This window comes from Salmo trutta, chromosome 34 (assembly GCF_901001165.1).
Source record: "Salmo trutta chromosome 34, fSalTru1.1, whole genome shotgun sequence".
Lineage (NCBI taxonomy): Eukaryota > Metazoa > Chordata > Actinopteri > Salmoniformes > Salmonidae > Salmo > Salmo trutta.
In genome coordinates this window covers 4,048,054-4,060,432 of record NC_042990.1, presented here as the reverse complement: position 1 = coordinate 4,060,432, position 12,379 = coordinate 4,048,054, and the positions used below count along the sequence as shown (strand labels likewise).

Here is a 12,379-nt window from a genome sequence, read left to right as displayed (position 1 = left end):
GGACAGGACAACTTCACCGCATCAAAGGGACGATGGACGGGGCCACGTACCGCCAAATCTTGGGTGAGAACCTCCTTCCCTGAAAATAGGTCGTGGACGGGTATTCCAGCATGACAATGACCCAAAACACACGGCCAAGGCAACAAAGGAGTGGCTCAAGAAGAAGCACATTAAGGTCCTGGAGTGGCCTAGCCAGTCTCCAGACCTTAATCCCATAGAAAATCTGTGGAAGGAGCTGAAGGTTCGAGTTGCCAAACGTCAGCCTCGAAACCTTAATGACTTGGAGAAGATCTGCAAAGAGGAGTGGGACAAAATCCCCCCTGAGATGTGTGCAAACCTGGTGGCCAACTACAAGAAAGGTCTGACCTCTGTGATTGCCAACAAGGGTTTTGCCACCAAGTACTAAGTCATGTTTTGCAGAGGGGTCAAATACTTATTTCCCTCATTAAAATGCAAATCAATTTATTACATTTTTGACATGCGTTTTCCCGGATTTTTGTTGTTGTTATTCTGTCTCTCACTGTTCAAATAAACCTACCATTAAAATTATAGACATCATTTCTTTGTCAGTGGGCAAACGTACAAAATCAGCAGGGGATCAAATCCTTTTCACTGTAAATAGAGTTGGAGTCTAAGTGTGTGTGCACACAGCCACCTCTTTAACCACTCTTCAAAATATTTGGCAGCCTTTGAGTTGGAGAGGCAGGAGAATGAGTGACAGAAGAAGAGTCTAATAAAAGCATGGCTTCTCTCCCACTCCTGCTCACAGCAGCAGTGCAGTGGAGTAGCTTCAACAGCCATAGGCCCAGGGATTTCACATCACATTCCATGATGCAATGCAGAATACGGCTTCACACAGAACAATCACCAAACCCATTAGATAACACTTTGCACATCACAGCCAAACATCATGTATCACATGAAGAGGCATGTGTGTTCTCCGGACGTGATACTTTGTCATGGACCTTCAGTTTCGATCCTCTCTCTCTCTACCTCTCTACCTCTGAATGTTCAGCTATGAAAAGCCAACTGACATTTACTCCTGAGGTGCTGACCTGTTTTACCCTGTATAACCACATTATTATTTGACCCTGCTGGTCATCTATGAAGAACGTTTGAACTACAGTACTTCAAATCAAATGTATTTATATAGCCCTTCGTATATCAGCTGAAATCTCAAAGTGCTGTACAGAAACCCAGCCTAAAACCCCAAACAGCAAGCAATGCATGTGAAAGAGGCACGGTGGCTAGGAAAAACTCCCTAGGAAAAACTCCCTAGAAAGGCCAAAAACCTAGGAAGAAACCTAGAGAGGAACCAGGCTATGAGGGGTGGCCAGTCCTCTTCTGGCTGTGCCGGGTGGATATTATAACAGAACATGGTCAAGATGTTAAAATGTTCATAAATGACCAGCATGGTCAAATAATAATAATCATTGTAGTTGTCGAGGGTGCAACAAGCACGTCCGGTGAACAGGTCAGGGTTCCGTAGCCGCAGGCAGAACAGTTGAAACTGGAGCAGCAGCATGGCCAGGTGGACTGGGGACAGCAAGGAGTCATCATGCCAGGTAGTCCCGAGGCATGGTCCTAGGGCTCAGGTCCTCCGAGAGAAAGAAAGAAAGAGAGAAAGAGAGCATATTTAAATTCACACAGGACACCGGATAAGACAAGAGAATACTCCAGATGAAACAGACTGACCCTAGCCCCCGGCACATAAACTACTGCAGCATAAATACTGGAGGCTGAGACAGGAGGGATCAGAAGACACTGTGGCCCCATCCGATGATACCCCCGGACAGGGCCAAACAGGAAGGATATAACCCCACCCACTTTGCCAAAGCACAGCCCCCACACCACTAGAGGGATGTCTACAACCACCAACTTACCGTCCGAAGACAAGGCCGAGTATAGCCCACAAAATCTCCGCCATGGCATAACCCAAGGGGGGGCGCCAACCCAGACAGGAAGACCACGTCAGTGACTCAACCCACTCAAGTGACGCACCCCTCCCATGGACGGCATGGAAGAACACCAGTAAGTCAGTGACTCAGCCCCTGTAATAGGGTTAGAGGCAGAGAATCCCAGTGGAAAGAGGGGAACCGGCAAGGCAGAGACAGCAAGGGCGGTTCGTTGCTCCAGCCTTTCCGTTCACCTTCACACTCCTGGGCCAGACTACACTTAATCATAGGACCTACTGAAGAGATAAGTCTTCAGTAAAGACTTAAAGGTTGAGACTGAGTCTGCGTCTCTCACATGGGTAGGCAGACTATTCCATAAAAATGGAGCTCTATAGGAGAAAGCCCTACCTCCAGCCGTTTGCTTAGAAATTATAGGGACAATTAGGAGGCCTGCGTCTTGTGACCGTAGCGTACGTATAGGTATGTACGGCAGGACCAAATCGGAAAGATAGGTAGGAGCAAGCCCATGTAATGCTTTGTAGGTTAGCAGTAAAACCTTGAAATCAGCCCTTGCCTTAACAGGAAGCCAGTGTAGGGAGGCTAGCACTGGAGTAATATGATCAAATTTTTTGGTTCTAGTCAGGATTCTAGCAGCCGTATTTAGCACTAACTGAAGTTTGTTTAGTGCTTTATCCGGGTAGCCGGAAAGTAGAGCATTGCAGTAGTCCAGCCTAGAAGTAACAAAAGCATGGATTAATTTTTCTGCGTCATTTTTGGACAGAAAGTTTCTGATTTTTGCAATGTTACGTAGATGAAGAACAATCTGGCCTTAACCTCTTGACGGTCGCCTAGGATAGGGGGCGCTACACCATTTTCAACGGCCTCCTACTCAAACTCAGAGGCTAGGATATGCATGTAATTAATATATGTGGATAGAAAATACCCTAAAGTTTCTAAAACTGTTTGAATGGTGTCTGTGAGTATAACAGAACTCATATGGCAGTCAAAACCCCGAGACCGATCGTAACAGGATGTGGAATTCTGAATTGCGGACTCAACTTCAGCGCTGTGCCTATCACTCACACTGTGAGCTATGGTTCATTGAGCACTTCCTATTGCTTCCACTAGATGTCCCCAGTCTTTACAAAGTGGTTTGGGTCTCCTACTGTGAAAAATGCCTGAAAGAGAGGCTATGGAACGCATTATGACGCCGGCGCCCCTGGCTACCCCCACCTTTCAAAACGTTTTGAAAGACAATGAAATCGTCCCCCTTGAATGTTATAGGATCTGTGGTTGTAAAAGGCCCGAAAGATTTATGTTATACAACGTTTGACATGTTTGAACGAACCTAAATGTAAAAAAAAATCACTTTTGGTAAGAGGTTTGGCACGCACAACGGTACTTTTGTTGCAGCCTTCAGGACGCCCTAACCAGAACAAGCTATTGGGACATAAAGGAATAACTTTTTCGAACGAAAATACATTTCTTGTGGACCTGGGATTCCTGGAAGTGCATTCTGATGAAGATAATCAAAGGTAAGGAAATATTTTAAAAAATATACAAGACTAGATTTGATATGCGATTGTTCCAAGATGGCGCTGACCTGTAACGTTAGCCTATTTTTCAGAGTATTGCATCCCCTTTCATCGCAAAGTATGATTACCCAGTAAAGTTATTTTTATATCTGGCATTACAGGTGCTTTCAAGAGATATTCATCCGTAAATCTTAGAATGACAATATTACATTTTAAAAATGTTTTCGAATAGTAATTTAGTAAATTGTAGCGCTGTTTCACCTGAAGCATTTGAGGAAAAATAGTTAGTCAACGTCACGCGCCGATGTAAAATGCTGTTTTTATATATTAATATGAACTTTATCGAACAAAAGAATGCATGTATTGTGTAACATGATGTCCTAGGTGTGTCATCTGATGAAGATTGTCAAAGGTTAGTGCTGCATTTAGCTGTTTTTTGGTTATTTGTGATGCATGTGGTTGGTCGGAAAATGGCTATGTGAATACTTTTACGATGTACTCCTCTAACATAATCTAATGTGCTTTTGCTGTAAAGCCTTTTTGAAATCGGACAACGTGGGTCGATTCAGGAGAGGTGTATCTCTAAAACGATATAATATAGTCCTATATTTGAAAAAAAAAATATGACATTTTGTTATGCAAATGGCGATAGGAATTTTCGCTGGATGTCCGTCCCCGACCAGGGGTTAATGGCCATGTACCCTTGTAATCTCCACCGGCACAGCCAGAAGAGGACTAGCCACCCCTCAGAGCCTGGTTCCTCTCTAGGTTTCTTCCTAGGTTCCTGCTTTTCTAGGGAGTTTTTCCTAGCCACCGTGCTTCTAAATCTGCATTGCATGCTATTTGGGGTTTTAGGCTGGGTGTCTAAATAAGCACTTTGTGACATCTGCTGATGTAAAAAGTGCTTTATAAATAAATTGTACTGATTGATTGACGATTGATTGTATGAAATGGAGTAGCATATATCCATCATGTAAAATGAACAATGAGCACTGTCTCCATGGAGTATAGCACTGCAGCCTTAGGCAATGTATATTTGCGTGGTGCATAACATTATCTCATATCACATGCATGGCAAGACATGATTGATGTAATTAGATGCTCTGGAGAGATCCCACCCTCCTTCCCCAACACATGTAGAATGCTTAGAAACCACCAGAAACCTGTGAAATGGATCAACAGATGTTGTTTTATCTCCTCTCAAGGTCTGTTGATTTACAGTATCTCAGAATCAGGAACTGTCATATCCCATGTGATATGTCAAAACAAGTTGATGCATGTATTATCATGGTGCATTGGGTTTGTATTTGTATTTATAATGGATCCCCTTTAGCTGCAGCAGCTACTCTTCATGGGGTCCAGTAAAATGAAGGCAGTTATACTATTGTAAAAACATTACTATACATTCACAACAGATTTCAGGGGCTAGGCTGTCAACAGCACGTACTGTGACACTATGATATGTATTCTGATTAAGTCAACAATACCTCTAGGCATATCTGACGTCATGTATTTGATATCTTATGTGAAGGTTAATGTCCATATTGACATCAGTTCATTGTGTTTGAGGACGGTTCACTGACGGGTTTTCAACGGATAAGATTAGATTAGACTAGTTTAACAGTTACAGAGCAGCTACAGTAGCCTATCAGAACAGCTGCAGTATCAGAGGCGCATAGCCTTAATTAACGGGCTACACATAATGGCTGACGACAGCCAGGTAAGGTTCATTTTAGCCTACGTTTAACGAGCGTTAGAGTTTTCCTAATTCCATCTTGTTCTAATGGCAGGTCTGCCTTAAGTGCAGAAACTATGGTTGATATTAGAAAATAAGTATGATTGGACGTTTAGGCAAGTAATTCCAATATTGGAATTGTTGTGGGATGTTAGCATACCATACTGCGCGTGTAACATTAGTGCCATGGAGGATTGTGCAGGTCGGCAGGTTGCTACAGTAGCCTAGTAGCATGTATTTTATAGGGATCAGATCTGGCTGACTTTTTCACCTGAGCTTCTCATTGGCTGTCCATAATGAGCCCAGCGAGCAGGATGTGTAGCTGGACTCTGCAATAATTAGCTCCCAGAGCAATTACAAATAACTATTCTTGTTTTAAAAGCGTCATTACAACTAGCAACATGACAGTCAGTCACCTCTAAGCAGGACTCAGTAGAAACGCTATGTGTTGGATTTGTCCATGTCTCGCTAAATTAACCTAGCTACCATAACAGCTGTGGAGAATTTATTCTGCAGTTTTAAGGGATCTCTCTGAAGGTTTTAGATGATACAGTGGAACTTCGTCCTCTGGATGAAGAACTATACATCTCGGCTTGGCTTCATTGCATTATTGCTTGGGAAACGTTGACATGCCCTTTTTGTTGACGGATGGATGAAAATAATGTAATTATAGCATCGTTATACATAGGCTAGCAAGAAAATCCGCATGAGATACCCATAGAACTGAGCCCTGCTCCATTTCAGCACCATGCTGCGGTCTCAGGTGCTGCCCAGACTCGAAACATTTCAGCACCATGGCACGTTCCCCTGACGCCAAGAATGGTGTCAGCTCTATGCAGCGGACAGCTCCATAATGCTGAAATAGTTAAAGCCCCCTAGAACGTCATTGATTTTAAATTATTCTAAGTGCAAGTGGTTATAATTTATTGCATGTCCTAGTTTTGCAGCTTTGCAACCTCAGAATTATAGCTAATGGATTGCAGCGAGTTACGTTTTTGTGCATGGTGATGAATGAGGATGCTTGATAAACCATAAATTAAACGCAAAAACGTGCACTTACAAATATTTTCTTTTGGCAGAACTTTGACAAGCTATGATCTGTTTTCTAATGACATTGACAATTCATATAGACATTAGACTTAGGCCTAATTGTGACATCATGTGTGTATGACATCTTTGAGGAATGCCCTTGCTTCAGCCAATCGGAATCGAGTATTCAGCAATGCTTTGGCATAATTCAAGGACGTTCATATTCACTTCCGTTGTCTGCCGATGGTTCACTGACGTTTTTTCAAAGGAGATATTAGTATTAACTATAAATAGCCTACAACAATAAGCTACACATCATGTCAGACAACAGCAAGGTATGGTTCATTTAGCCTATTTTGAGTTTAGAGGAGAAATTACTAACAGTATAGTAGGTCACTACCACAGCAATAGGTCTCACTGGTTTGATCCATGGACTGAAATCTGACCACTATTGCCATTTTGTTTAAAATAGGAGCGAATAAGTTGTTTTATGAAGTCACAACCTAAGACTGCTATTGACCTCTCATTTATCCACCAGAGCGTGAAATGGGAGGATTCCCCGGATGATTAAAATAAAGTTGTGGAGAATATGAAGGATGAAACAGAGACACATGAGAACAACAAGAACAGGACTGGAGGCAAGGTAAGAAATATGCTGTCCTTTACACATCCTCTGCCTACTTAGGCACAGATCTAGGATTAGTTTACTATCACTAAATCCTAACCTTAAAGCATTAGGAGGAGACGCTACACTGACCTTAGATCTGCTATGAGACCTATAATCTGTTGTCATGTAGGCTAAACGTAAGTCCAGTGGCAGTGCCAAGAAGACTTCCGTGGAGGAGGACAGCAGCATTGGTGCAGGTCCGAGATTACTTCATGTTGGGTGCAGGTTGTGTTCAAATTCATCAGCACTGATCTGAGAAGATAGTATCTATATAGGTGAAAGCAATATAGTGGAGGCCCGCAGAGAGATGTGCTTTTACCTGTACAGTGCAATCAAATCACTGAAGGTGAAGGAAATTAGAAAAAGTTCAGATTCAACTTTAGATTTCTCTTTGCGGATTCCCAGAGTCTTCTCAGACACCCGGGTGTGGTTTCCGGGAAAGGGGATCTATCATTGAGCAGCTGGAGAAGGAGGCTCAGAGGACTCTAATGCCTTCTCTCAAGATTGGGACATGCTGTGCCCCAATCCTCCTCTCCTTCCTGAGGAGTCTAACTGATGAGCAAGTCCCATGTCTTTCTCCAACCTCACATACAACAACTCTGAATTTATAGTCATAGTGCACCTTCTAACCACAAATGCGATTTCAAACACTACACCTAACCCTAACATCACCGTAACCACACCCCTAACTCTTCCTGTAAATCAAGAACAAAATGGCTCATGTACTTGCTAATAGCTTAATTAAATACACTTTTATTTTCCCTAACATGGCTATCTAGTGACTCCACTAACTCAACACCAGTGTGCAGCTAAAAGATGTTTCCTTTCTTTTCTTTTCTCTAGCCAATGGAGAGTGATTCAGCATGTCATGAAAAATAACGTAAGTCTCTCCACATAAGGGTCTGGTCAAAAGTAGTGCGCTATATAGGGAATGGTGTCATGGAATTGCTTGATTGACAAAAACATTACTATGTTTGTTGGCCATAGCTCACATTCGAGCAGCTCTCCATGCTGTGTCTGAAGGTTGTTAAGGTCGTGACCCAGACAGCCCTCCGCATTCTCCTACCAGCGCTAGCTCGTATCATGGGTGTGGACCTGAGGAGTGGGGCAGCCTCCCCAGAATCCCAGTGCTCTCTGACAGGGTCTGAGGATTCCTTAGGCAGTCTGGATGAGCGAGAGAAAAGGCTGCTGATCAGTGAGATGAACTACTGGACTAAGGAGAGGAGGAGGAATGGCAGTGCAGGGTGCCGACAAAAATCCACTCGCAGAACCTCATCACCATGCTGGTCGCCTAAGAGGTATGTTCACAGCAATATTTCAACTTAATAATTGCAAGACCTGACCCATACTTATCATCAATTATTAACTTGGAATTCATACCTTGTAGTTTGAAGTTCTGGTCAGAAATGTTGCCCCTGAGGGGGTGGGTCCAGGTGAAAGTAATTTTGAACTGGGTTAGCCAAAAAGTAATCTATGAATAAATAGATCAGGTACATGCCTTTCAGAATTAATCATATTCTGATGTCGTACAAACATCAAAATCTGGCAAAAACTCGTGTCAGTTGGCTTTAGGCTTCTAGAACTACGGTGGTATGAGAAGTAAACCATCATTGCTCTCATTTGATTTTCAAGCTCACTAATGACCCAGATTAGATACCAGCTGGCTGGTCACATTTGCATGGCATAAGTGGTGATTGTGTGTTTATCTTCAAGTTCCCAGACCTCATTGCAGAGTTTGCCAGCAACTAGAGAGGCTCCCCTCATGGAGGAGCCTCTGAAAGCTCTCTTTGGGGTAACGGAAGAGAGCCTCCTGATATCCCTGGTTGAGGGTCACTCCAACCCCACCTCCTCCAGCTCTTCCGAGTTGAGCTATGCTATCGCGGGGGAGGTAGTACACCAGCTTAACTCTGGCCTCTCAGTGGCCATTCAGGCCAGCTCGGGGAGTTGCCCCCCTATGGACAGTCAGGACATAGCAGCAGGCAAGGAGGTCATTCGGGTAGCCTCGGTGCAGATCCTGGCCGAGCTACAGAGCCAAACGTCTGAGCCAGAGTGGGTAGGGTTTATCGAGCCCCTCATGGACCCTGTGACCGATGATGTGCTGAATGCCATTGTCGGCACAATGGACAAAATGGCACAGGACTACAACATCCTATTGGATCTGGCCAAGAAGATGACAATCTTGGGGTCTAAATTTCTGACCAATCTTCAATGTGACCTTGATGTTGAGTGTCCATCTGGGAAAGAAGGGACCACTCACTTTCTCAAAGAGACTGGATCCTCTAGCAGTGTGGTGTCCAGAAAGCTTCAGACCCTCTCTAGCCCCGACTTTCAGTCTAAAGCCCTCAAGGCGGTGAGCACCATCCTTACAAGGAAAGTCAGCAGCTCTTCTGGCGTGGCTCCTTCCTCTAGGCCTTCTAGTGCTGCTCCTAGCCTTACTGAAGCTCCCCTGAATACCAGCTGCACAGCCCTGACATCTGTAAGCTCCACTGCCACAGTGATTGTTAAGGCATTTGTGGGAGGCATGGAGACGATAGCATCATTTGAAGGCAAATGTGAAGCAGTTGATTGGCCAGTTCCTGTAAATGACCACAAAACAGGGTTTTCACAGAAGATAACCTTCTCTCCAGCCCGCACACTCTATGGCCTTATACGAGCAAAGCTGAGGGACCTTTTAACTCTATCCGCTCGAAGGGAAGGTGTGGCTAAGGATGCTTCTCTTCAGGAGTCTTCAGACACCCTGGAAAAGGCAACTGTTTCAACTGTTGAGGTCCAGTTACCCAGCACCAAACTTAGTAGAGTTCCCAGTGAGAGCCAACCAATACCAGCTCTCTGTCTCTCCAATCTGGATAACAGCACTCAAGAAGTTCTTAGCAGTGTTTTTTCCATCTACAAGTCAGAGTTATCAAAAGAGAGAGAGTAAATGCTTGGCCGTTGTCAGTTCATCTGATGAGTCCCTAGATGCTTGTTGGCTTGTTGATGGTGTCCTATCAAAGCTTGATGACTATACTATTTCCCAGTCACCCTCACCCAATGAAGACTTGAGTGTGAGTACTCAATGTTCTCAACTGAGCTCAGAAGAGAGTGTCAGAATCACACAGTCCTCTACTAGTCTGATTCAGAGCATTAAGAAGCTCTCTAGCAATGACTTTCAGACTCAGGCAGAAGAGGCAGTGAGTAAAGTGCTGATGAGATCCAGTCATTCCTTTATCACACAGATCAGCCATACTGGTCTTCAGAAAAGTCTGCAGGCTGGCTTATCATCTAGCTCGCCATCAGAGATTGCCTCCATGTCCTCTCAGAATACAGCCCCTGGATTAGTGGAAACCTTTGTCAAAGGAATGGCGACTATTTTCCAGAAAAATGAGTCCACTGACACTGTGCTCCTGGAAAGAAGTGGGAGAGTTTTGCAGTGCTCCCACGGGGGCTCCCAACTGGATGATACTGAATTGAGTGTTCAAATATCAGAAGAGAAGCTTTGGTCAACAGCTAAGACCATCTGCGTCAATATGAAGAACATACTTAAGGATTTCTTCACAGGGCTGAAGCCATCCGGATCCGAAAGGACAGAAAATGCTTCTTCCAAAGAGACCCTTGGGGAAATCCTGGTTGCTATCCAGAGTGAAATCTCAAACTTAGGGCGAATTAAGGATTCCAGGGAGCTCCTTCAGATCAACGATATGGTAGGAACTATGCTGAAGGAGGTTGAGAAAAGTGAGGATGACAGTGAACAAGTCTGCCAAGACATCCCTAGAACCTGTTCATCTTTGTCCACTTCTTTGAAGGGTCGTAGTTCCTTGTCTAGCTCTTCAAAGGGTCCTAGGTCAGAGTGTGAGTTAGAGATCAACCTCCCTGGCACTCCCATCCCTGACGAAGTGCCTTTTGATCTGACCTGCCCCATCGTCAGGAGCTCCTGCATCGACACCAGGGACTCTAAAATGCCAGAGATTTCTACAAGTGACCTAAGGACAAAGATGATGGCACACACAGATGAACCCCTGCATCGTAACAGTCCAATGACTGACAGCAGCCGACCACCGAGTGCTAAAGCCTCTTTTCGATCCTCCACTACTCCATCTTTCACCAGCAAGGGAACCTCTTTGGTACCAAAGGGAGATGGGATTGACATTGAAGAGAAGGAGGTGAGCATCCCCAGCAGCTCTGGCCATCTGAGGGAGCTCTTAATCAGCCCAGACATCAGCAGTGCCACTGCATTCCCACTGCAGTACTTGATGGACTCCAGCAAAGATGATGTCATCTGTTTTGTCACCGTACTGGTGATAAGGTTGCTATCGAAGATCAGACCCTCAGCCCTAGATGGACCCTTCCAACAGGCACCAGACATGACAGAAACATCTCAGCAACTCATCAGACAAGTCCTGTCTGAGTTCTGTGCTGCATCCAGATTCTCCAGGACACAGGAATATTTTCAGAACCTGCACATCCACAGGGTGTTCAGAGGTGTACATAAAAACTTGATGGAGGAGTTTGGCTCTTATAACACCCTGCAAGCAGCTATTTCCTCCCAGGACCCTGCATTTGACAGAGTCCTGGTAAAGTCCTTGACCCAGCAGCTGGTACAGGGACGCAAGGAGGCGTCAAGACCAGCTTCTGCTGCAACAAACCCAGCAGACCAGGCTGAGACAGAGAGGGGGGCTGAGCAGAAAGCAAGAAGGAGCTTCCTTTGCTTTTCAATGACCAAACTCAGGATCAACTTCAAGGTATAGCAGGGAGTTAGCATTTGTTTTTTGTTCCAGTTAGGTGCTGATGTTATTGATGTGGCTATGATAAGACAAATATATGAGATAAATATGTTTTTATTCATCACTAAATTGATGCCTTGGATTCAGAAGTGTTCCATTTATTTATTTATTCATTCTCTGTACCATTCTCTTTACCTTTCTCCTGTTAGCGTTCCAAGAGAAGAAACAAAAAGGACTGCCATTCAGTCCAGGAACAGAATGAGATTCCTTCTACTGATGGACATTGCATAGGTAAGGATGTTTTAGAGCTCTGCTATAGCTTGTAGTTTTGTTTAGGTGTGTGCTAGAAACATAGACTATGCCTACCAAACTCATTGCACTGTTATTTATCAAAGTTATTATACTGTATTTCTCTCTCTCTCTATCTCTCTCCCCATCCATTTCTCTTGTGTTTCTAGCTCCACACATTGAGGCTCATGGTGCTGAATCTCCAGTTGGAGAGGTTTCTCCCTCCATATCTCAGCCTATCAAAAAACAATCCTTGATTGTCAGGGTCTTTTCAGCAATGATGAAGCCATTCAGGCGCTTCACCAAGAAGAACCTGTAACCTGTTACGCTGCATGAAGAACTACTTTTGTAACAGCAAGACTTTTGACAAGAGGAATTTCTGCATGTCTACCCTTTCAAAGTCTATTTGATCAAATAAATGCAAATTGTTTTACAAGTGTTTTGGATGATTGGTAGCACTGAAGCAGCTTTTCTCAGAGAAATGCACTAGTTCCCCCTTGGTTACACATTTATTGTGCAGTTTTTGAGTT

At 44.1% G+C, this 12,379-nt stretch overlaps 1 protein-coding gene and 1 long non-coding RNA gene across 2 annotated transcripts; both read left to right on the top strand.

The window, feature by feature from the left end:
* The first annotated feature begins 4,794 nt into the window (after window positions 1-4,794).
* Window positions 4,795-6,762, top strand: LOC115173351 (uncharacterized). The gene is made up of 2 exons (XR_003871591.1): window positions 4,795-5,150; window positions 6,733-6,762. It is a non-coding gene; the product is annotated as an uncharacterized LOC115173351 (long non-coding RNA).
* A 1,105-nt stretch (window positions 6,763-7,867) lies between these two features.
* LOC115173126 (uncharacterized) lies at window positions 7,868-9,781 on the top strand. Its single transcript, XM_029731061.1, has 2 exons — window positions 7,868-8,159; window positions 8,575-9,781. Exons 1-2 carry the CDS (start codon window positions 7,870-7,872, stop codon window positions 9,779-9,781), a joined length of 1,497 nt encoding a protein of 498 aa, XP_029586921.1. The 5' UTR covers window positions 7,868-7,869.
* Window positions 9,782-12,379: the final 2,598 nt, after the last annotated feature.

Bases quoted from the DNA above. Each gene is read 5' to 3' on its own strand.
- LOC115173126 (XM_029731061.1), top strand. From the start codon at position 7,870: ATGCTGTGTCTGAAGGTTGTTAAGGTCGTGACCCAGACAGCCCTCCGC. The intron at 8,160-8,574 runs GTATGTTCACAG...TTTATCTTCAAG, and splicing joins CCATGCTGGTCGCCTAAGAG to TTCCCAGACCTCATTGCAGA.